The sequence below is a fragment of the Dipodomys merriami genome, unplaced genomic scaffold, assembly GCF_024711535.1.
Source record: "Dipodomys merriami isolate MVZ:Mamm:240054 unplaced genomic scaffold, mDipMer1.0.p SCAF_55, whole genome shotgun sequence".
NCBI classification, from domain to species: Eukaryota; Metazoa; Chordata; class Mammalia; order Rodentia; family Heteromyidae; genus Dipodomys; species Dipodomys merriami.
In genome coordinates, this window is record NW_027206124.1 from 5,779,023 (window position 1) to 5,800,514 (window position 21,492).

At 59.7% G+C, this 21,492-nt stretch overlaps 1 protein-coding gene across 6 annotated transcripts in view; it reads left to right on the forward strand.

Moving 5' to 3' along the window:
* Window positions 1–21,492, forward strand: part of Mpped1 (metallophosphoesterase domain containing 1) — a 56,368-nt gene that overhangs the window by 24,788 nt on the left and 10,088 nt on the right. For all 6 annotated transcript variants that reach the window (XM_069999730.1, XM_069999729.1, XM_069999728.1 and 3 more), the window contains one exon: window positions 13,894–14,119. In XM_069999730.1, coding sequence (XP_069855831.1) covers window positions 13,894–14,119 — 226 coding nt within the window. The remainder of the gene's footprint in view (window positions 1–13,893; window positions 14,120–21,492) is intronic.

Genomic DNA, 21,492 nt, shown 5'->3' on the forward strand with positions numbered 1-21,492 from the left:
GCCTACCTGTGGGGCTCTCTCCCTGGGCGCCCCATTACCTCCTTTCCTCCCTCTTCTGCCCACGGAAGGGGCCTCTTCCTGAGACCTCCCACTCCCCCCCCCCCGCCCCAGATCACTGAACCCTCCCTCCCACCCACACTGGCTAAAAGCCTCTGTGTGAGTGAGGCCTCCCCCTCCAGGGTGTCTCCAGGATTTCCAGCTTGCTCCGTCCACCCCACCCTCACGGCCTCTGAGCTTCCACCCACTGCGACGTCTCAGGCCCGCCTCTCCGGGCCTCTTCCCCCAGCCCCTGCCATTCTGACCCAGGTTACTGTCTGTCCTACCCATCTACCATCCCTCCCTTCACATCCTGCTGAGTCAGGGTGAGTATCCTCGTGCCTGCCAGCCCTTGAGGGCTGGGTCCACGCAGGGTCAGCGCTGCCCAGCCTGGCCCCGGGGGCGTCCTCCTGCAGCGGGATGAGCTGGTTAATTAAGTGTCACTCCCATGAGCAGAGTCTAGCGGCGAGAAGGACCAGGGCCCTTAATGGAGCATTTAGAAGTTATAATTAACTTTTTCCTGGCTCCCTAGCATAAAACGATATATAAGACAATATAAAAGGGGAGTCTGAGGGTTTAGTTAAATAGAGCTAAGTCTTTTGCAAGTAAACCCTTAATTAAAATCCGGGAGGAGGAAGGGAGAGAAAGAGAGAGAGGGGGAGAGAGAGAGGAAGAGAGGGAGAGGGGGAAGTAGAGGATTCACTTCACCAGGGTTTTGGTTCTCGCCTCCTCTGCCTCTGTTTGTGTCCAGGGTCCCTAGTGGCTGGGAGTTACTCACAGCTCCGTCCTGGTCCAGGTGACCTGATGGGTCAGTGGGGGGGGAGGGCGGGGCGGGCTTCGCCACCCCCTCAGGAGTGGGAAGCAGCTCATAGGCCCAGAATTGAGGAATATTTGAGGACAGAATGTTTTCAGATGGAGCAGGGTGTTGTCAAGCCCCTGTAGCCACTCTTCGGGGGTCCCCAGGAATGGCTGCCCCCTCCCTGCCTTCTGGGGGGCCGGGCTTGGGCCTGCTGGAAGGGGGAGCTTTGGAGTTCACGGCTCTGTCCCATTCCTCTGTCATTGTCTCTCCGCGTCCTCACCCTGGGGCCAGTGCGTCCGGTCTGTGTGCGTGTCTGGCTGGCTGCGAACGCACGCCACGTGCTCTCTTCCTTGCTGCTCTGGCTGAGCTCTGGCAAAGCTCCACAACGAAGGGATGTGGGGGGGGAGGGGGGGCCTCCCCAGTGGCATGGCTGGGACGGGGGGAACAGGTAGCTGATGGCTCTGGGCAAGCCCAGCCGGTGCTGGGGTGTCACTGGGCACCGTGTGGGGGTGGCAGAGCCCTTGCCCTCCTGCCTCGTGGGGGGCAGTGCTGGGGGTAGGCTGGAGTTCTGGGGGACGCGTGGGGGCGCTCTCTCCTTCCCTCCGTCTCTCCCTTCCTCCCTCCCTCCCTCTCTCTCTTTCTCTTTCTCTCTCTCCCCCATGTATATGTATATGCACACACACACACACATATACATAACGTACACGCTAGCAGTGATTTCTGCCGCTGATGGGAATAGGTGTAGATATATCCTAGTCTGTTCTTCCTGCTGGGCACCTGGCCTGATCTAGGCATTCTCAGAAATGTATCCTTATTCTGGCAAAGAATCAGGGTTGGGCATTCATTCATTCATTCATTCATTCATGTATTTTTTGTTGGCTGTAGAGCTTGAACGCGGGGCATGGGCGCTGTCGCTGTGCTCTTCAGCTCAAGGCAAGCGCTCTATCATTTGAGCCACAGCGCCACTTCTGATTTTCTGGTGGTTCATTTGGAGATAGGAATCTCATGGACTTTCCTGCCTGGGCTGGCTTTCTACTGCAGTCCTCAGATCTCAGCCTTCTGAGTAGCTAGGATGACAGGTGTGAGCCATCAGCGCCCAGCTTGTTCATTTATTTTTGCACTGGTCCTGGGGCCTGAACTCAAGGCCTGGGTCCAGGTCCTGAGCATTTTGCTCCAGGCTGGTGCTGTGGCATTCAGGCTATAGCTCCGCTTCTGGCTTTTAACTGGCTGATTGGAGACAAGAGTCTCTCAGACATTTCTGTCCAGGCTGGCTTTGTATGGTGATCCTCAGATCTCAGCTTCCTGACTGGCTAGGATGATAGGCATGACCACCGACACCAGTGACAGCATGTGTCTGGTGCCGTTCCCTCCTGCCCCCCCCAGGCTGGCGTGTGTGGGGAGCTGAGCCCCCCGGTTGTTACCACAGTCCCCAGCCAGCAGCCCAGAGGGGCCCCCAGGGGAGATCTGAGCTCGGCTGAAAAATGAAGAGATCCTGGCTTGGTATTCTTTTACAAAATTAATTTTCTATGTTCTTCATTTAAAAAAAACCCCTCACAAAGCCAAACTCTATTTTAGGGGCTAACAGGGAGAGAATTAACTTCTAATAAAGATGAAAAATGGAGGATTCTAAGTTGTATAGTCAAGTGGTTTTGGCCAGCCATAATTACAGTATTTTCATGTTAATGCATAAACCCCTTGAAAGGTGTGCTTGTGTGCTAATTATCTATTTACAAGAGAATGGCTTTGCAAATGAAATGGGGCTCACTGCTGTGTGTGTGTGTGTGTGTGTGTGTGTGCAGCATGTTTGCATGTGTTTCAAGCATGTTCTATGATATATATACATATATATATATATAATATTTTCTGCCTTTTTATTGACTGCAGTCCAAAATTATGTCTGCCTTCAACAAATACGATTAAATGTTTAACCAGGGTAGAGATGCTTTTCTCCCCAAAGTCCTAAGCTGTCTGGGGGTTCTTAGCCCATTTTGAGTTTTTCTGTTACCTCACTTATGTTCTCTCTTTGTCAAGGGGTGTGAGGTGGTTTATAAGAACAATAAGTCAAGGCTGGAGGCCTGGCCCAAGTTGTAGAGAACCTGCCTAGCAGGTCAAAGCCCTGAGTTCAAACCCCAGTGCAAACAAAAGATAGTAAACTCGCAAAGTATTAATGATGGGTTAACCTCCTCTCCACAAAAAAAAAAAAGTACAGCATTTGGAGGGAGGGTCGAGAATACCAAGGCTTACAAGGCTTTGTGAGTGGGAAACAGGCCTGAGCTTCCTGGAGGCTGGGGTGAAAAGGGAGATGCGCTGGCTTCTGACCAGGGCTGTTGGGAGTTCTTCCTGCTGTCTGGCTCTTTGGTCTGTCCCGGGTGGTATGTTCTCGGTCTCACTTAACTGTGAGTGACTGAGACGGCTGGTCCTGTGGCCCTCGAGGTGGGGGGTCTTGGCAAAGGCGATTTCGGGCAGTGCCTGGGGCTGACACAGGTGTCTGTTTAGTTTCTCCCTGGAGTTCAGAGCGCGTCCGTCCTCCACACGCCCACCTTCTTTTGGATTGATTGAAATTTATTATTTCCCCTCTACTGGTTTGGAAATTCTGTTCCCGTTTATTATTATTCATTTGCTAGTTTTTGCATCTGTTGTTTCATATGCAGATCTGATTTCACGCAGTCTGAAATTAACTACAGGACCTGGGACTCCACACACCTGCTGCCCCTGTGCCGCCCGCCTGGCGTGCGGCTCTGGTGTTGTTTTCCTTGTGCCCACCCTGCCCTCGTGTCTCAGAGTCAGGTCACTTCGACTGTTTGTAAGAGCGTGAGTGCTGAGCCCCTGTGCTGAGCATAAGCTGAGCCACTGTGGTGAGTGTGTGCTGAGCCAGTTCAGTGAGCATGTGCTGAGCCACTGCAGTGAGTGTGTGCTGAGCCAGTGCAGTGTGTGCTGAGCCACTGCAGTGAGTGTGTGCCGAGCCAGTGCAGTGTGTGCTGGGCCAGTGCAGTGAGTGTGTGCTGAGCCAGTGCAGTGAGCGTGTGCTGAGCCACTGCGGTGAGTGTGAGCTGAGCCACTGCGGTAAGTGTGTGCTGAGACAGTGCAGTGAGCATGTGCTGAGCCACTGCGGTGAGTGTGTGCTGAGCCAGTGCAGTGAGCGTGTGCTGAGCCACTGTGGTGAGTGTGTGCCGAGCCAGTGCAGTGAGTGTGTGCCGAGCCAGTGCAGTGAGTGTGTGCCGAGCCAGTGCAGTGAGTGTGTGCCGAGCCAGTGCAGTGAGTGTGTGCTGAGCCAGTGCACTGTGTGCTGATCCACTGCAGTGAGTGTGTGCTGATCCAGTGCAGTGTGTGCTGAGCCACTGCGGTGAGCATGTGCTGAGCCAGTGCAGTGTGTGCCGAGCCACTGCGGTGAGTGTGTGCTGATCCACTGCAGTGTGTGCTGATCCAGTGCAGTGAGTGTGTGCTGAGCCACTGCAGTGTGTGCCGAGCCAGTGCAGTGAGTGTGTGCTGAGCCAGTGCAGTGTGTGCTGAGCCAGTGCAGTGAGTGTGTGCCAAGCCACTGCAGTGAGTGTGTGCTGATCCACTGCAGTGAGTGTGTGCTGATCCACTGCGGTGAGTGTGTGCTGAGCCAGTGTAGTGAGTGTGTGCTGATCCACTGCAGTGAGTGTGTGCTGATCCACTGCAGTGGGTGTGTGCTGATCTACTGCAGTGTGTGCTGAGCCACTGTGGTGAGTGTGTGCTGATCCACTGCAGTGAGTGTGTGCTGAGCCAGTGCAGTGTGTGCTGAGCCACTGTGGTGTGTGCTGAGCCACTGTGGTGAGTGTGTGCTGAGCCAGTGCAGTGAGCGTGTGCTGAGCCACTGCAGTGAGCGTGTGCTGAGCCAGTGAAGTGTGTGCTGAGCCACTGTGGTGTGTGCTGAGCCACTGTGGTGAGTGTGTGCTGAGCCAGTGCAGTGAGTGTGTGCTGACCACTGCAGTGAGTGTGTGCTGAGCCAGTGCAGTGAGTGTGTGCTGAGCCTCTGCGGTGTGTGCTAAGCCAGTGCAGTGAGTGTGTGCTGAGCCAGTGCAGTGTGTGCTGAGCCACTGCGGTGTGTGCTGAGCCACTGCGGTGAGTGTGTGCTGAGCCAGTGCAGTGAGTGTGTGCTGAGCCAGTGCAGTGTGTGCTGATCCACTGCAGTGAGTGTGTGCTGAGCCAGTGCAGTGTGTGCCGAGCCACTGCGGTGAGTGTGTGCTGATCCACTGCAGTGGGTGTGTGCTGATCCACTGCAGTGGGTGTGTGCTGATCTACTGCAGTCAGTGTGTGCTGATCCACTGCAGTGAGTGTGTACTGAGCCAGTGCAGTGTGTGCTGAGCCACTGTGGTGAGTGTGTGCTGAGCCACTGTGGTGTGTGCTAAGCCAGTGCAGTGAGTGTGTGCTGATCCAGTGCAGTGAGTGTGCTGAGCCTCTATGCTGAGCGTGAGCTGAGCCACTGTGGTGAGTGTGTGCTGAGCCACTGCAGTGAGCATGTGCTGAGCCAGTGCAGTGTGTGCTGAGCCACTGCAGTGAGTGTGTGCTGACCACTGCAGTGAGTGTGTGCTGACCACTGCAGTGAGTATGTGCTGAGCCACGGCAGTGTGTGCTGAGCCACTGCAGTGAGTGTGCTGAGCCTCTGTGCTGAGCGTGAGCTGAGCCACTGTGGTGAGTGTGTGCTGAGCCAGTGCAGTGTGTGCTGAGCCACTGTGGTGTGTGCTGATCCAGTGCAGTGAGTGTGTGCTGATCCAGTGCAGTGAGTGTGTGCTGAGCCATTGTGCTGAGTGTGTGCTAATCCACTGCAGTGAGCGTGTGCTGAGCCAGTGCAGTGAGCATGTGCTGAGCCACTGCAGTGAGTGTGTGCTGAGCCAGTGTAGTGTGTGAGCCACTGCAGTGAGTATGTGCTGATCCAGTGCAGTGAGTGTGTGCTGAGCCAGTGCAGTGAGCATGTGCTGAGCCAGTGCAGTGAGTGTGTGCTGAGCCAGTGCAGTGTGTGCTGAGCCACTACAGTGAGTGTGTGCTGAGCCAGTGTAAGTGTGTGAGCCACTGCAGTGTGTGTGCTGATCCAGTGCAGTGAGCATGTGCTGAGCCACTGCGGTGAGTGTGTGCTGAGCCAGTGCAGTGAGCATGTGCTGAGCCACTGCAATGAGTGTGTGTGCTGAGCCAGTGCAGTGAGTGTGTGCTGAGCCAGTGCAGTGAGTGTGCTGAGCCACTGCGGTGAGTGTGTGCTGAGCCACTGCGGTGTGTGCTGAGCCACTGCGGTGAGTGTGTGCTGAGCCAGTGCAGTGAGTGTGTGCTGAGCCAGTGCAGTGTGTGCTGAGCCACTGCAGTGAGTGTGTGCCGAGCCACTGCAGTGTGTGCTGATCCACTGCAGTGAGTGTGTGCTGATCCACTGCAGTGAGTGTGTGCTGATCCACTGCAGTGAGTGTGTGCTGATCCACTGCAGTGAGTGTGTGCTGATCCACTGCAGTGGGTGTGTGCTGATCTACTGCAGTCAGTGTGTGCTGATCCACTGCAGTGAGTGTGTGCTGAGCCACTGCAGTGAGTGTGTGCTGAGCCACTGCAGTGAGCGTGGGCTGATACACTGTGCTGAGTGTGTGCTGAGCCACTGCAGTGAGTGTGTGCTGAGCCACTGCAGTGAGCGTGGGCTGATACACTGTGCTGAGTGTGTGCTGAGCCACTGCAGTGAGTGTGTGCTGAGTCTTTGTGATTGCCGGTCATGGAAGCTTCATGAAGGAAACTTGGTGCCTGGGTCTGGGAACACAGGGAGAATGTGGCGTGCACACGCAGCTGTAATGGGACAGGGACAGGTCAGGGCTCCCGGGCCGCTGGGCAGGGCAGAGACTGGATGGAGGGCACTGTGGCTGTGTCTGGGGGGTGGAGGGGAGGCCTGGCGTGTGTGAGGATGTGGCGGGAGTGGCCCAGATTCGAGAAGGGAGACATTGGGAGGGATCGAGGCCACAGGAAGGCACAGGCGCAGGGAGGGGAGGGCCGGGAGGAGGGCACAGGGAGGGGAGGGGAGGGCCGGGGGAGGAGGGCTGGGGGAGGGGAGGGCCGGGGGAGTAGGGCACAGGAAGGGGAGAGGAGGGCCGGGGGAGGAGGGCACAGGAAGGGGAGGGGAGGGCCAGGGGAGGAGGGCTGGGGGAGGGGAGGGCCGGGGGAGGAGGGCACAGGAAGGGGAGGGGAGGGCCAGGGGAGGAGGGCTGGGGGAGGGGAGGGCCGGGGGAGGACACAGGGAGGGGAGGGGAGGGCCGGGAGAGGAGGGCACAGGCACAGGGAGGGGAGGCCAGGGGAGGAGGGCTGGGGGAGGGCAAGGCCAGGGGAGGAGGGCACAGGGAGGAGAGGAGGGTTTGGGCCGGGAGGGCTTTCTGGCTCAATCCCCTTAACCCCCCAATTCCATCTTCACTGTGAGCCCCCAAAGCCAGATGTAAACATCCACATTTTGCTGCCAGCTTGCTCCTGCCATGGCTGGTTTTCTTTCTCACAAAGGTGGAGAGACCCATTTGGGTGTGCGGTGAGCCCGGGGCTTTAGAAATGTCATGTTCACACTGGCTCTCCTTCCACGATGGGACTCATCAGTAAGCCAGGGCACCCGGCCGCACGCGCCCCCGTCTTCCAGCCCGTGCGTGTGTGCGTGTGAGTGAGTGTGAAAATGCCCGTAAATCCCACACTCGCCCCTCCCCCAGGCCCTCTCCCACCTCCCGTGTGCCCGTCTGTGTCACAGCCCAGGCGGGGCTACTCCGCAGATGCAGCTCCCTGGCCAGGAAGAGCTCATTAACACGCAGATCCTGGCTGGGTGTGTCCGTGCACTCCTGCGGGCCCAGCACAGGCAGGGGGAGTGTGAGTTCAAGGCCAGCCTGGACGACGTGGCGCACCCCTAAGTCAAAAAGAATCGTGCCGATCCTGAGTGGGCCTGGGGTTCTAGATGCCCCATGAGCTTCCACAAGACCCGGCCGCGTTCCTCTGAGGATCCTCTGGGGAGAGCTGCAAGGCCCCAGAGCAGAACTTTCTGGAACTTTCCAGGGTGGTGGAAATGCGCCATGCCAGCGCTATCCAAGATGAAATGCAAGGGTGACAGAGCAGCCACCCCCTCTGTGGTGAGGCACTTGGGATTAAACGGCCGCAGGGCTTTGTGGCCGCTCCTAGCTCTGTGCGCCACCGCGGTCTGAGCCGGCCGGGTCCACACCGCGAGGGGCAGCCCACGCGGGACTGCACCCCAAATCGGCGCTCTTGGTGAAATCGTCAGTAGGTCGCTTTCCCAGAGGGGAACCTTTCTTTGTACCCAGGAAACGCAGCCGGGTCCAGGTTGTTGCTCCGTCAGGCCAAGCTTAGGGTTTCATGGGCGGGGGGTGGGGGGTGGGAGGGGCTGGTCTCCTGCACGTCCTGGGGGCAGGCGTGGAACACGCAGCCTGGCCCAGCTGTCCACCCCTTGGGCCCCCACGTCTTCCTCACAACCCACAGCCCGAGCCCTGGGTAATGCTGCCCTCGCTTTACAGAGGAGGAGCGCGAGGCCCAGTGCAGGTAGATGGTCTCCGGGAGGCCACTCAGGTCTCCAACGCTCCAGCCTCCGCTCCAGGGCCTCCCTGTCAGCACCACGGACAGCGCCAGCCCCCCTGGGCCAGGGTCCTGCCTGGTGCCTGGCCGTGCTCGGGTCTGAGCACCCACTCCTCCCTGTCCTCATGGGTGTGGGTGTGTGGATGTGCGTGGACATGCGTGGCCTCCATCTGCCTCCACCAGCTGGGCTGTGCCCACCCCCAGGGAGCAGAGTGGCAGCATGCCGGGCAAAGGCATGGGGACTGGACCTGGGCCCAAACCCGCTGGCGTCCCCGCGCCTCCGGCGCCCCTGCATGGGTGGCGTGGCCCTCCTGGAACTCTTCTTTTGCTTTTGGAAAAGGGAGAGGCGGTGGGACACCCCCACGGGCGCCTGCGGCCGCGAGGGGGTTGCAGCCCTCGTCCGCTCTGCCCCAGCAGAAGCAGTTGCAGGGGCTGTTGCTGGCACCGGTGGGTTGGGAAGCAGCTGGGCCCCGGGGCCTTCCGGGGGGGGCGGGGGGGGGGAGAGGCGGGCCCAGCATCCTGGCTCCATGGGACTGGCCATGTTCTGCTTGGGGGAGCCCCACAAGGCAGCCACCACCTTCCCACCCCGGGGACGGGGCACAGGCACCCCGAGCCTGCTCCCTCTGCTTTGCCTTCACAGGGACCAGCCGGTGGCCATGGCTACAGGTCTGGGGTTCCTGAGGTGCAGGGGCTGGTGTGCCCCCCTGCACGCCCACAAGGCTCCGCCCACACTGCTCTGCGGGCAGCGGGGCACCGCGGGTGCACGCACCCCGGGAAAGCCCTCGGGCTGGGATCCTGGCTCCGTCTGTGGCTTTGGGCCTGCTCCGTCCTCCTCTGCCCCGTCCTCCCTCTGCCCCGTCCTCCCTCTGCCCCGTCCTCCTCTGCCCCGTCCTCCTCTGCCCCGTCCTCCTCTGCCCCGTCCTCCTCTGCCCCGTCCTCCTCTGCCCCGTCCTCCCTCTGCCCCGTCCTCCTCTGCCCCGTCCTCCTCTGCCCCGTCCTCCTCTGCCCCATCCTCCTCTGCCCCGTCCTCCTCTGCCCCGTCCTCCTCTGCCCCGTCCTCCTCTGCCCCGTCCTCCCTCTGCCCCGTCCTCCTCTGCCCCGTCCTCCTCTGCCCCGTCCTCCTCTGCCCCGTCCTCCCTCTGCCCCGTCCTCCTCTGCCCCGTCCTCCTCTGCCCCGTCCTCCTCTGCCCCATCCTCCTCTGCCCCGTCCTCCCTGTGCCCCGTCCTCCCTGTGCCCCGTCCTCCCCGTGCCCCGTCCTCCTCTGCCCCGTCCTCCCTCTGCCCCGTCCTCTGCCCCGTCCTCCTCTGCCCTGTCCTCCTCTGCCCTGTCCTCCCCGTGCCCCGTCCTCCTCTGCTCTCCTCCCTGTGGTCCTGGTGTGGTGGAGGGTGGACATAGGGTCAGGGGTCGGTGTCCCCGTGACACCCCACTCCCCAGAACAGTCACCAGTCACCGGGGCATTTGAAAGGTGTCTGTTCACTTACCACACTGTGTGCGCACGTGCGCACACACTCACACACACACACACAGGCACACTCACACCACCTCTCCAGAAGCTTCCCCTGGCTTACCTGGCAACTCTCGCCCACTCCAGGCCTGCCCCACTCTTCTTCTTCCCAGCCCGGCCTCCCCTCTGTCCCCCCCCACCCCTGCCCATGGCTCACTGCAGGGCCTGCTCCGGCCCCTCCTCACACGGTCACCCCCCCCCAAAGAACCAGGGGCATTGTGTGCACTGTGTAGGACTTACAGCCCACCCCCCCACCAGACCCCCGCACTGACCCTCAGGACCTGAACTGCTCAGGTTCTAGACTGTGTGTGTGTGTGTGTGTGTGTGTGTGTGTGTGCCATGCCGTTTTGGTTACTATGGCTCTGCGGTGTATTTTGAAATCAGGTATGGTGAGATCAGGTGTGATCAGGATTGCTTTGGCTATTTGGGTCTTTTGTGCTTCTGTAGAAATTTTAATGTGTGTGTGTGTGTGTGTGTGTGTGTGTGTGTGTGTGTGTGTTTCTGCTTCTGCCCTTGGGGAGAACTGTTCTTATTTCTTTACTGTCACCTTCTTGGGTGTGAGCAGCAAGCAGAGGTGAATGTGGCACTCACAGCGTCCTGTCCTGTGGTTGTGAACAACTGCAGTTGCACCCTTGTGTGTGTGTGTGTGTGCGCGCGTGCACATGTGTGCATGCACGCCAGTACTAGGGCTTGAACTCAGGGCCTCACACTCTTGCTTGGCTTGTTTTAGCTCAGGGTTGGTGCTGTACCACTCTGAGCCACAGCTCCACCTCCAGCTTTTTGCTGGTTTATTGGAGATAAGTTTTGCGGCCTTTCCTGCCCAGGCTGGCTTTGAACCGCGATCCTCAGCTCTTGGCCTCCTGAGTAGCTGGCATGAGCCCTGCGGCCCTCCGGCTGCCGCGGCCTTTGTTTTCAGGGGAGAGCGCAGGGGCAGCGCCCGCGGTCACGGTGCTGTGGTCGCGGTTGAAGATGGCGAGGAGGGAATGTTCCTGTGCTTAAAGCATTCCCTAGGAGGAACCAGCGGCTGGAAGTTAAACATTTTGGCTATATAGAGAGAACAGAAAAACCCCTCCTGCCCGTTCAATAGGGCAGCAGTGCGGCGGGGGGGTGGGGGGTGGGGGGGAGGATTCTTCTGGCAGCGCATGGTACCCATCCCCCCCGCCCCGGGCCGGCCCGCTGCCCGATGCCAGCTCTGCCAGCCCAGCTCGTCCCTGGGGACCAGCCCGTCAGGCGGGAGACCTGGACTGCACGCTGCCTGGAGTCCCTCCCCCCTCCCCCCCCATCCCAACCATCAGAGCTCCAGGATGGCGCCGCGCTGGGAAGCCAAGGTGGAAGAGGGGAGGGGCCTCTACCCCATCCCAGAGCCCTGTGTCTCCGCCTCTCACACTCATACGCGCACGAGTTCCGGTGCAGTTAGAAAAGGTTCAAAGGTTGTCAGCCATCCCTGTGGATGAAGGAGGTGGAAACTCCCCTCTAAGGGGGAGTCGGAGGAGGTGGGGGCGGGGAGGGGGTCCAAAGGCATTCAGAGCTACTTTTGGTATAAAAAGTAGGACATCAGAGCTGTCTCAAGAATGATTGATTGGTAAAGGTGACCAACCAACCTCTCATCTGTCCAACCATGCAGCCATGCGAGCATCTACCCAACCAACCCACCATCCACCCACCCACCCACCCACCTGCCTACCCATCTATCCACTTATCCACCCACCCACCCATCCATCCATCCATCCATCCACCCACCCACCCATCCATCCATTCACCCATCTATCCATCCACCCATCCATCCACCCATCCACCCACCCACCTGCCTACCCATCCATCCACTTATCCACCCACTCATCCATCATCCACCCATCCATCCATCCATCTACCACCCATCCATCCATCCACTCATCTATCCATCCATCTATCCATCCACCCATCTATCCATTCATTCATCCATCCATCCATCCACCCATCCATCCATCCACCCATCTATCCATCCATCTATCCACCCACCCATCTATCCACCCATCCATCCATCCACCCATCCACCTGCCTACCCATCCATCCACTTATCTACCCACTCACCCAGCATCCATCCATCCATCCACCACCCATCCATCCATCTACCCATCTATCCATCCATCCACCCACCCATCCATCCATCCATCCATCCATCCACCCACCCATCCACCCACCCATCTATCCATCCATCCATCCACCCATCTATCCATCCACCCATCCATCCATCTATCCATCCACCCATCTATCCATCCACCCATCCATCCATCTATCCATCCACCCATCCATCCATCTATCCATCCACCCATCTATCCATCCATCTATCCATTCATCCATCCATCCACCCACCTATCTCTCCATCTACATATCCATCATCTATCCACCAGGAAGGGGTGCAGTGCACACGCAGGCCCGTGGGCGGCTCTGTCTGGTGTGAGGCGGGGGTGCAGTGCACACGCAGGCCGTGAGCAGCTCTGTCTGGTGTGAGGCGGGGTGGTGTGGTGCACACGCAGGTGGGACGGGTGTGAGGGGAACGGGGTGAGCCGGAGCCCCCACCCCGCCCCTGCTGTGGGGCTCATGTGCCTCGGCCTAGGCATGTGCAGACGCCCCGAGGGCTCAGGACCCCCCTGGGCTGAGGCCTTGAACCAGATGCATGAGAGGTGCAGGGCAGCGCAGACGCCACCGCCACCGCCACCGCCACCGCCACCGCCACCGTGCCCTGTGGCCCCAGTGGGCGACATGGACTCCGGTGGAAGGGGAGGGGGAGCTCCATGGGCTTTCCTGGCTCTGTCCCCGCCTCCCCTCCTCACTCCCTCCCCTCTTCCCCTCCCCCATCCCTCCCCCATCCCTTCTGCTCCCTCCTGGAAACACGGGAGATGAGCCTCAGTCAGGTGCAGTGGCTCACGCCTAGAATCCTCGCTACTCCGGAGGCTGAGATCTGAGGATGGAGATTTGAAGCCAGGCAGGGCTGGAAAGTCCGTGAGACTCTTATGTCCCACGAACCACCAAAAAGCTAGAAGTGGAGCTGTGACTCAAGTGGTAGAGTACTAGCTGTGAGCAAAAAAGTCCAGGGACAGCATTCAGTCCCTGAGTTCAAGTCCCAGGACCAGTGCACATGCACAAACACACACACACACACACACACACACACACACACACACACACACACACACACACACACGTGCCGCTTGTTCATTTCATTTACTTTTAGAAAACAGAATGAAGTTTTGTTGGGACTCTCTGAATTTTTTTTCTTTAATGCTGGCAACAAGCTCGAGTTGAAAAACCAAAACTTTGTGCCAAACAAAATCTGCGCGTGCGTAGCTGGCCAGCCGTGTCCCCCCCCCCCCCCCCCGGGGAGGGGATGTGCCGTGTTACTTCTCATCTTACAAACTTTTTAGTGTGCCTTTTCATTTGGAACCTTCTGTGATCTCAGAGTCGTGGGGTGGGACTAGGCGGGCCTCATGTTTCCCATCACGTAGGTGGGTAAATCGAGGCACGGTGGTGGATGGACGGTGGGGGCTACATGGTGTGGAGGGTTAGTGGCAGAGCTGGGCTTCCCTTTCAGGACATCTTTTCTAGGGCGCAGCGCCTGAGAGGAGTCGAGTCGAATAGTCAGGAAGCAAGACGGCTCTGCCGCTTTCACACGTGGCCTGTGAGGAGCAGACACGTCTCCCGTGGCCTTCGCTTTGACGAGCTGGGGCCACAGAGCTGGCGGTAGCTCGCGCTGAGTCCCTGTGAAAATGGACAGGAGAGAAGGAGGCAGAGAATAGGGAGACTGAGGCCAGGCGCCCCGAGGCTCAGAGCGCTGGGAGGAATCCCTGCCCCCGTCCATCGGGAGGGCCAGGAGCCATGGCTGCCTCCTGGGATCTGGGGAAGTAGATGGAGGCCTGTGGCTCCCATCTCCCCTCCCTTCTCCCCCCCATCCCTCCCTCCTGCCTCTCCTCCCTCCCCGGCGGCTTCCAGAAGGCCTGCCGGCAGCCCCTGCGTGCCTGTGTCGCCGTACAGGTAGCCTGCCCTATGAGTACAAGATTGTGATCGCCGGCAACCACGAGCTGACCTTCGACCAGGAGTTCATGGCGGACCTCATCAAGCAGGACTTCTACTACTTCCCGTCCGTGTCCAAGCTGAAGCCCGAGAACTACGAGAACGTGCAGTCGCTGCTGACCAACTGCATCTACCTGCAGGACTCGGAGGTCACCGTGCGCGGCTTCAGGGTGTACGGCTCCCCGTGGTGAGTGCGCCCGCGCTGGCCGGGGGGGGGGGGCTGCCTGGCCTCCCGTCCCCTGGGGGTGGGGAGCCGAGGCCTGGGCCGGGGCAGGGGCCTGCCTCGGGAGCCGTGGACACGGGCTGCCAGGTCCCTGTCCTCCGGGGTCACCAGTGCGGGGCGTGCCGGCCCTGCCCCCACCTCACCACAGGCAGGACTATCACCTCCAATCCACGGGGGGAAACTGAGGCACAGGGAGAGCCGGCCGCAGTCGGGCTCCAGAGCCGTGTTCAGCTGTCGCCCGGTAGCACCGGCCTTCTCGCTGGCTCAGCCAGCCAGCTGGGAGTCAAGATGGGAACGGCCCGACCCCACTGTGTGGTGGTCGGGGAGAGCAATCAAGATCATGGGGAGGGAGGTGAGGAGGAGGAGGAGGATGGTGAGGAGGAGGAGGAGGAGGATGGTGAGGAGGAGGAGGAGGAGGATGGTGAGGAGGAGGACCGTCACGGTGAGGAGGTAGATGGAGGCGATGATGACAGTGGCGACAGTGGTCATCCTGGTGGTGCTGGTGGTCATATTGGTGGTCACAGTGGTGGTGCTGGTGGTGATATTGGTGATCCAGTGGTAGCGGTGGTTATTGTTGATGGTGGTGGCTGGTGGTGGTTGTCACGATCATGTGGTGTAATGGCAGACAATAGCGGGAGTGAAGTACCTTATTTCTGAGCTGGGCCATGGAAAAAAGCCGCCATATGCATCCTGTCACCCCCCCCCCCCCCGTGGGAGCTGTGTTCCCGGTTCTACAGGGGCAGAGCCAGGCCCCTCTCTGGGTCAGCTCCCTTCTCTGCAGGTCCTGGCAGGGCGTCTCCCTAGGGGGCCCGAGGTGCCACGAGGCTCATCGGTCCTGAGGATAGGGCCTTGCTCGCTGTGTGCCTGGGCATCTCTCCCGCATGGCCCTGTCCCCCGGGCGCCCCTCCCGCATGGCCCTGTTCCCCGGCTGCGTGTCCCGGCGTCCTTGGCGCACCGTCCTGCAATGGGGCGCTCAGAGCACCAACGCTTCCTTCCAGAGCAGCACTGTGCGCTCCAGAGCCCTCGGACAGCCTCTCCCACAGCCCCTGGGCGCGCCAGGCCGGGTGGGCCCCGCCCCGCGGGCCTCTGTCCTCGGAGGCCTTGTCCCGGCCATGCGGTCGAGGAGAGGATGTGCTGACATCCAGGAGGGCTCACCATTGGAGGCCCCAAAGGAAGAAGGGAGTGGGGGAAGCGGGGAGGACCTCCGTTTATGATCTGGATTATTTAGACCCTTGTCATGAACAGTCCCAAGGCTTGGCCAGGCATGGTGATACACTCCTGTAATCCCAGCTCAACAGGAAGCAGAGGTAAGAGGAATCATGGCCCAAGGCTAGTCTCAGGCCAAAAGCATGAACACCCTGCCTGATCAACTCAAAAGCACAAAGGGCTGGGAGTCTGGCTCAAGTGGTTGAGCACCCTCTCTCCACGGAGGCTCCGTGGCCCTCTTGCTACCTGCTGTGGACCAGAAGCTGTCATTCGGAGGTGACCGGGTCTCCCCGAGACCCAGCTGGGTTGGGAGTAGGCCCAGGCAAGTTTCACTAAGCCTTCAAGTGTGTGAGTTAAGGGTCTGCATCTGCTTCGATACTAGGTAGCAGGATTTGAACTCAGGGACTCATGCTTGCTTGGCTGGCGCTCTACCACTTGAGCTACACCTCTAGCCTGGCTTTTTGCTGGTTATTTTGGAGATGGGATCTCACAGACTTTTCTGCCTGGACTGGCTTTGGCTCCCCAGGTCTCAGTCTTGTGAGTACCTAGGGTTACGGGTGTGGCCGCCACTGCTTCTCAGCTGTGTGGCTTCGGGTGAGGCTGGGCTCCTGCACTGTAGGGAGTTGGGTGTGTAAGGCAGGCTCAGAGGCGGGCCTGGCCCGAGGGGGGCCTGGAGGCCCGGTGGGCTGTGGTTTCCTTGCTGGGTGCTGATGGGTGGGCCTGGGGGGGGTAGCTCCAGTCCAGCTAAGGGGCCCACTGATGATTCCGTGCTTTAGGGGAGTGGAGGGGGGGGGGGAGGGGAGAGCGGGGTCACCTGAGGCCCCAGCGTGGGCCACGCCCCCCTCCAGGCTCCCGTCTGTGTCCTTCCTGCTCCATGGCAGAGGCCGCAGGGTCCTCCTCTGAACCTCAGTAGGCCAGGCCTCCATCGTAGCCCAGCCGGGGAGGTCCGGGGCCCTGGGTGCAGAATGACCTTCTCCTGACCTCCCAGTGGCCCCCCATCCTTCCCCGCGTGGGTCTTGCTTGCAGGGCTCGGCTGTGGACCCTCAGTGAGCCCAGGCCTCCATTCGCCGCTGGGCTCCCTGAACACAGCCAAGGGGAGGTTCTGGGGGGCTGGAAGGCTTCGTGGGGTGCTGGGGGCAGAGGAAGGGATCAGGAGCCTGGGACAGGCCTAGAGGGGCTGAGCCAGAGGCTGGGGAGGGCACTGCACGGCCGGCCGGCACGGGAAGAGCATGGCCAGGGGCTGGATCCGTGTCGCAGCCATCGCCCCGGCTCAGGAGAGGGCGCGGGGTCTCCTCTCGGAGGGCACAGACCGCTCTCCACGCCATGTGCACACGTATGTGCGCATGTGCCTGTGTGCCCCGAGCGGTCGGCAAGGCGGGAGGAGGAGCGCGCGCACCGTGAGTCTGTCCTACCACACATCGGACGCACGTGAACTGAACAGCACCCGTGTGTCTGGCGTTGGATGCAGCCTGGCAGCCGCCTTTCATCTGCGACCCTGATCCCGAGGGGTCGCTTCTGCCCCGTTTCCTTGTCCTTTCAAAGTTCTTCCAGTGAGCGCTCGCGTTTCAGAGCAGTTTGGGGTTCACAGCAAAACCAAGTAGAAGGTAGAGATTTTCCATGTTCCCTCGTCTGCCACGTTTGGCAAACACAGACACACACTGTCGGGTTACGTAGGGCCAGATATAGCTACATATGATATATATTATATTTGTGCTGGTACTGGGACTCACACTCAGGGCCTGAGCACCCTCCCTTCATTTCTTTGCTCACGGCTGGCACTTTACCTCTTGAGCCACAGCTCCCCTTCCAGCTTTTGACCGATCAATTGGAGATAAGGGTCTCAGGGCTGTGAACCGCGATCCTCAGATCTCAGCCTCCTGAGTAGTAGCTAGGATTATGAGCCCTCGGGCCTGGCTTTTTGCTTCTGTTTTTAGGACTCTCCGGTCTTGTGGCCTGCGGCGGTGGTGGATTCTTTCCCCCTTGCTCTGTGTGTTTCTTAGAACAAGTGTGAAACAGCTTCTTCATCCTTCCTTTCCAACTCTAACCACCCTCGTGCAAGCGGTCATAAATGCCATATGCCTGGCACGTTCTATCTACGTTTGCTGATGCACAAAGATATAGACGTGTGGATGGAGATCCCACACACACACATGCGCACACACATGCATGCACACGCATGCACACACATGCACACACACGCATAGCACCCAGGTATCAGATTACGCGGGTTTTCAGTTTGAGTCGAGCTTCCTGTCTGTGTTTCTAAGTGTTTCTGCCACTGGCCCCACCAGCCGTCTCTCCTTCCGTTCCTGCCCACGCTGGGTGTGGGGGAGTTTAGACTTCCGCTGGTCCTGGTGGACGTGTGCTGGGGTCACGGTGGGGGTTCCGTTTACCCCCCCCATGAGGGGGGATGGGACCCTCACTTTGGGCTGTTTGTCTTTTTCCTCACAGATTCACGTGTTCCGAATGGGAGCCTTGCCTCTCCCTTCCATGCCCCGCCTCTCCCTCTCTAGAAGAGGCTCAGAGGCCAGGGTCTGCCTTCCGGAAGCATCCTCGTTGCCTCTCCCCTGGGGCTATGATTTGTTTCTGGTGGCTTTGCCTTTAGTGGAGAGTGTGAATTCTCCCTGGGAGCGTAGTAGTGTGGTAGTGGTATAGTGTGGTGGTGGGGTGGTATGGTGGTGTGGTACTAGTGTAGTGGGGGAATGGGGTCATGGTGTAGTGGTGTAATAGTGTATCAGGGCAGTGGGTGATGTGGTAATGATGTCGTGGACTACTGGGGTTGTGGGGTGATGTGGTAATGTTGTTGTGGGGTACTGGGGTTGTGGGGTGATGTGGTAATGGTGTCGTGGGCTACTGGGGTTGTGGGGTGATGTGGTAATGTTGTTGTGGGGTACTGGGGTTGTGGGGTGGTGTGGTAATGGTGTCGTGGGCTACTGGGGTTGTGGGTGGTGTGGTAATGGTGTCGTGGGCTACTGGGGTTGTGGGTGGTGTGGTAATGGTGTCGTGGGCTACTGGGGTTGTGGGTGGTGTGGTAATGGTGTCGTGGGGTACTGGGGTTGTGGGTGGTGTGGTAATGGTGTCGTGGGCTACTGGGGTTGTGGGTGGTGTGGTAATGGTGTCGTGGGGTACTGGGGTTGTGGGTGGTGTGGTAATGGTGTCGTGGGGTACTGGGGTTGTGGGTGGTGTGGTAATGGGGTTGTGGGGTGGTGTGTAGGGGTGTGGTGGTAGGTGAGCATGGTCGTGCAGCAGTGTGGGTAGTGCAGTAGTGGGGTTGTCAGTATCTGAGCACTATCCTTGAGGGTCATTTCTCTTGTTTTTCTTTTTGTCATTTGTGGGGCTTGAACTCAGGGCCTGGGCGCTGTCCCTGAGTTCATTTTGCTCACGGCTAGCGCCACAGCGCCACTTCAGGCTGTACGGTGGTTCACAGAGATAAGAGTCTGATGGACTTTCCTGCCTGGGCTGGCTTTGAACCGCGATCCTCAGATCTCAGTCTCCTGAGTGAGCCCACACCCAACTGCCCCAGGTGTTTGTTTTCCTGACTCTCTCTTATTTCTCAACTAATCTACCCAGACCAAACTCCAGTGTCTAATACACTGGCTCATTCTGGTCCATGTTTGTTGTCTGAATAAACGAGTGGATGGTCAAGCAGGTGGAGGACTCGGCTGACGTCCAGGCCGGGCCGGTCTCCTGTGCACGCGACCTTGTGGTGCCTGTCTCCCGGCCGCTTCCCGGCCTGGGCGCTGGACCCCGCGGCGGGTGCCTGCTTTCCCGTGCCCTGTGCTCCCTGGGATGAAGGCCAGGCCCCCTGTTCCCGTCCCCTTGCTGTGGGTCTGTCCTTGCCCGAATGGGCACCCCAACATCTGACCACGTAGGATCAAGGTGACCATCTTGTCGGGCCCACCCCGACACTGACCGTTGGATCGGGGTGCCTGCCTCTCGGCTGGGCGTTCGTCTGCCCTCTGGGGCACCGTGGCTGTGCGGGGCTCCGGGAAGCCCTTTCTCTTCGTTGGTCCCCACGGTGGCCTGTGCGTGGCCTTGGCCTTCTGCGAGAGCCGCCGAGGGGGAGAGGGAGGAGAACGGCCCCGGTGTCACCAAGGCTGTGCTCAAACCCCAGAAACCACAAAACTTCCCGATACGGATGGGTTTTGGATACATTTTTGTTGTTCTCATTTAACTGAAAATGGCCTTGATTAAAAAAAAAAAAAGCCAGGAGTGAGGGGAGGAGGGAGAGGAGGGAGAGGAGGGAGAGGAGGAGAGTGAAGTTGGCTCAAAGCTCCTCCATCTGCTCTCATTACTTGTGGTATTCTGAAGGCAGGACTGGAACCTGCTGGGAGGTTCAGCTGGGGGCGTGGCCGCGCCTGGCCTGCGTCTGGGCCTCCATCATGATTCTTGGCTGTCTCCCCGCAGGGCAGGCCTGGGTCCAAGCTGGGGACCTGGGCCCCTCTCTCCAGGAGTTAGGGACCATGGACCACGGGTGGCCAGCACCCTGGCTTTTGTGCAATGACAGACTGGCCCCTTGTCATCAGGGAGTAGGCCTGTGGCTGGCTCCTGGAGTGCCCAGGAATAAAGGTGGTGTCTACACAGCCAGTTAGTGAAGCAGCAGAGTGTGGAAGGGACTGGGTACCAGGCACCTGCTCGGCCCCTCCTCGCGCGCTCACCGGGTCTGTCATTGCTTGGGCAGGGGGCTCCAGACAGCCTTCTGCAGGGCACGGGCTGTCTGCCGATGCTGAGAGGCTCTGGGTGCGTCCAGGCCGGCGCCACAGCCGCTTGAATCCTTGAGACCCTCATTCCCACTTCAGAGATGAGGCCACTGAGCCCCAGGAGGGAAGGCCCCCGGAGAGGGAGCCGGGCTGGGGAGGGGGGGATGCCCGGGCCTGCACACAGCAGGGCACCCCAAGAGATACCTCTTTAACAGGGGTGGTGCGGGAAGTGTGGCCCGCCTGGCTCTTTCTCACCTCCCAGCGCCTTCCAAAGGAATGGCGGCCTGTGATCTGCAGGGGGGGGGTCCCGGAGTGGGGGGAGGACCCAGGGTGGGGGTCCTGAGGTTGGGGGGTCCCAGGGTAGGGGGGTGTCCAGGGTGGGGCCTGGGTGGGGGTTCTGAGGTGGGTGTTTTTTTTTCTGGTTCCAGGGCTTGAACTCTCAGCTTGCTTACTCATGGCTGGTGCTCTACTACTTGAGCCATACTTCCAGCTCAGCTTTTGGCTGTTTTGTTGTTTTGAAGAAATTGACTTGGGGCTGGGATGTAGCTCAGTGGCAAAGTGCTTGCCTAGCAAGTGCAACGTTTTGGGTTCGATCCCCAGTACCAAGAAGAAAAAGAAAGAAAGAAAGAACGATAGAAAGAAAGAGAGAGAGAGAGTCGGATTGTCCTGCCAGGCTGTCCTGCCCTCGGCCTCGTGGGCAGCTAGGGTTACAGGTGGGAGCGCCAGCACCAGGCTACTTTTAAGCATTTTAAATCTTCAGAAACAGGTCAGGTTTTAGTAGCCCGCCATGGAGGAGCTGTGATCTGAGCTTGGCTCGGGTGGGGGCGGTGGACCCCGACGCCCCAGGCTGGTTTGGTGCAGCCCAGCTCGGGCGGCTGGGCCCTCTTTGTCTTTCTCTCTCTTTGGTTGCAGTACTGGGTTTGAAGTCTGGGTCCTTCGCTTGCTGGACGGGCGTTGACCCGCCGGCCAGCGGCACCCTCCTCCCTCCCCGCCCCGGGCCCAGCCCTTCTGTCCCGAGCCCAGAGCCTGGGGCCCCAAAGGGGACCCCGGGCCAGCAGCACCTGCTCCAACATGGGGGGACCGGGAGGGCGAGGAGGGCTCAGAACACCAGCGGTCCTGAAGCCCCACCCCATGACGCCCCGCCCCTCGCCCTGACGTCCCGCCCCTTATCCTGACGCCACGCCCGACACCACACCCCTCACCCTGAGGCCCCGCCCATCGCCCTAACGCCCTGCCCCCTTAACCTGACACCACGCCCCCTCAACCATGACGCTACACCCCTCAACCTAACGGCCGGACCCTCGCCCTGATGCCGTGCCCCACCCTGACGCCACTCCCTTCACCTTGATGCCACGCCCTCTGCTCAACCATGACACCACCTCCCCTCCCCCTGACGCCCCGCCCCTCACCCTGCTGCCCTTCACCCGGATG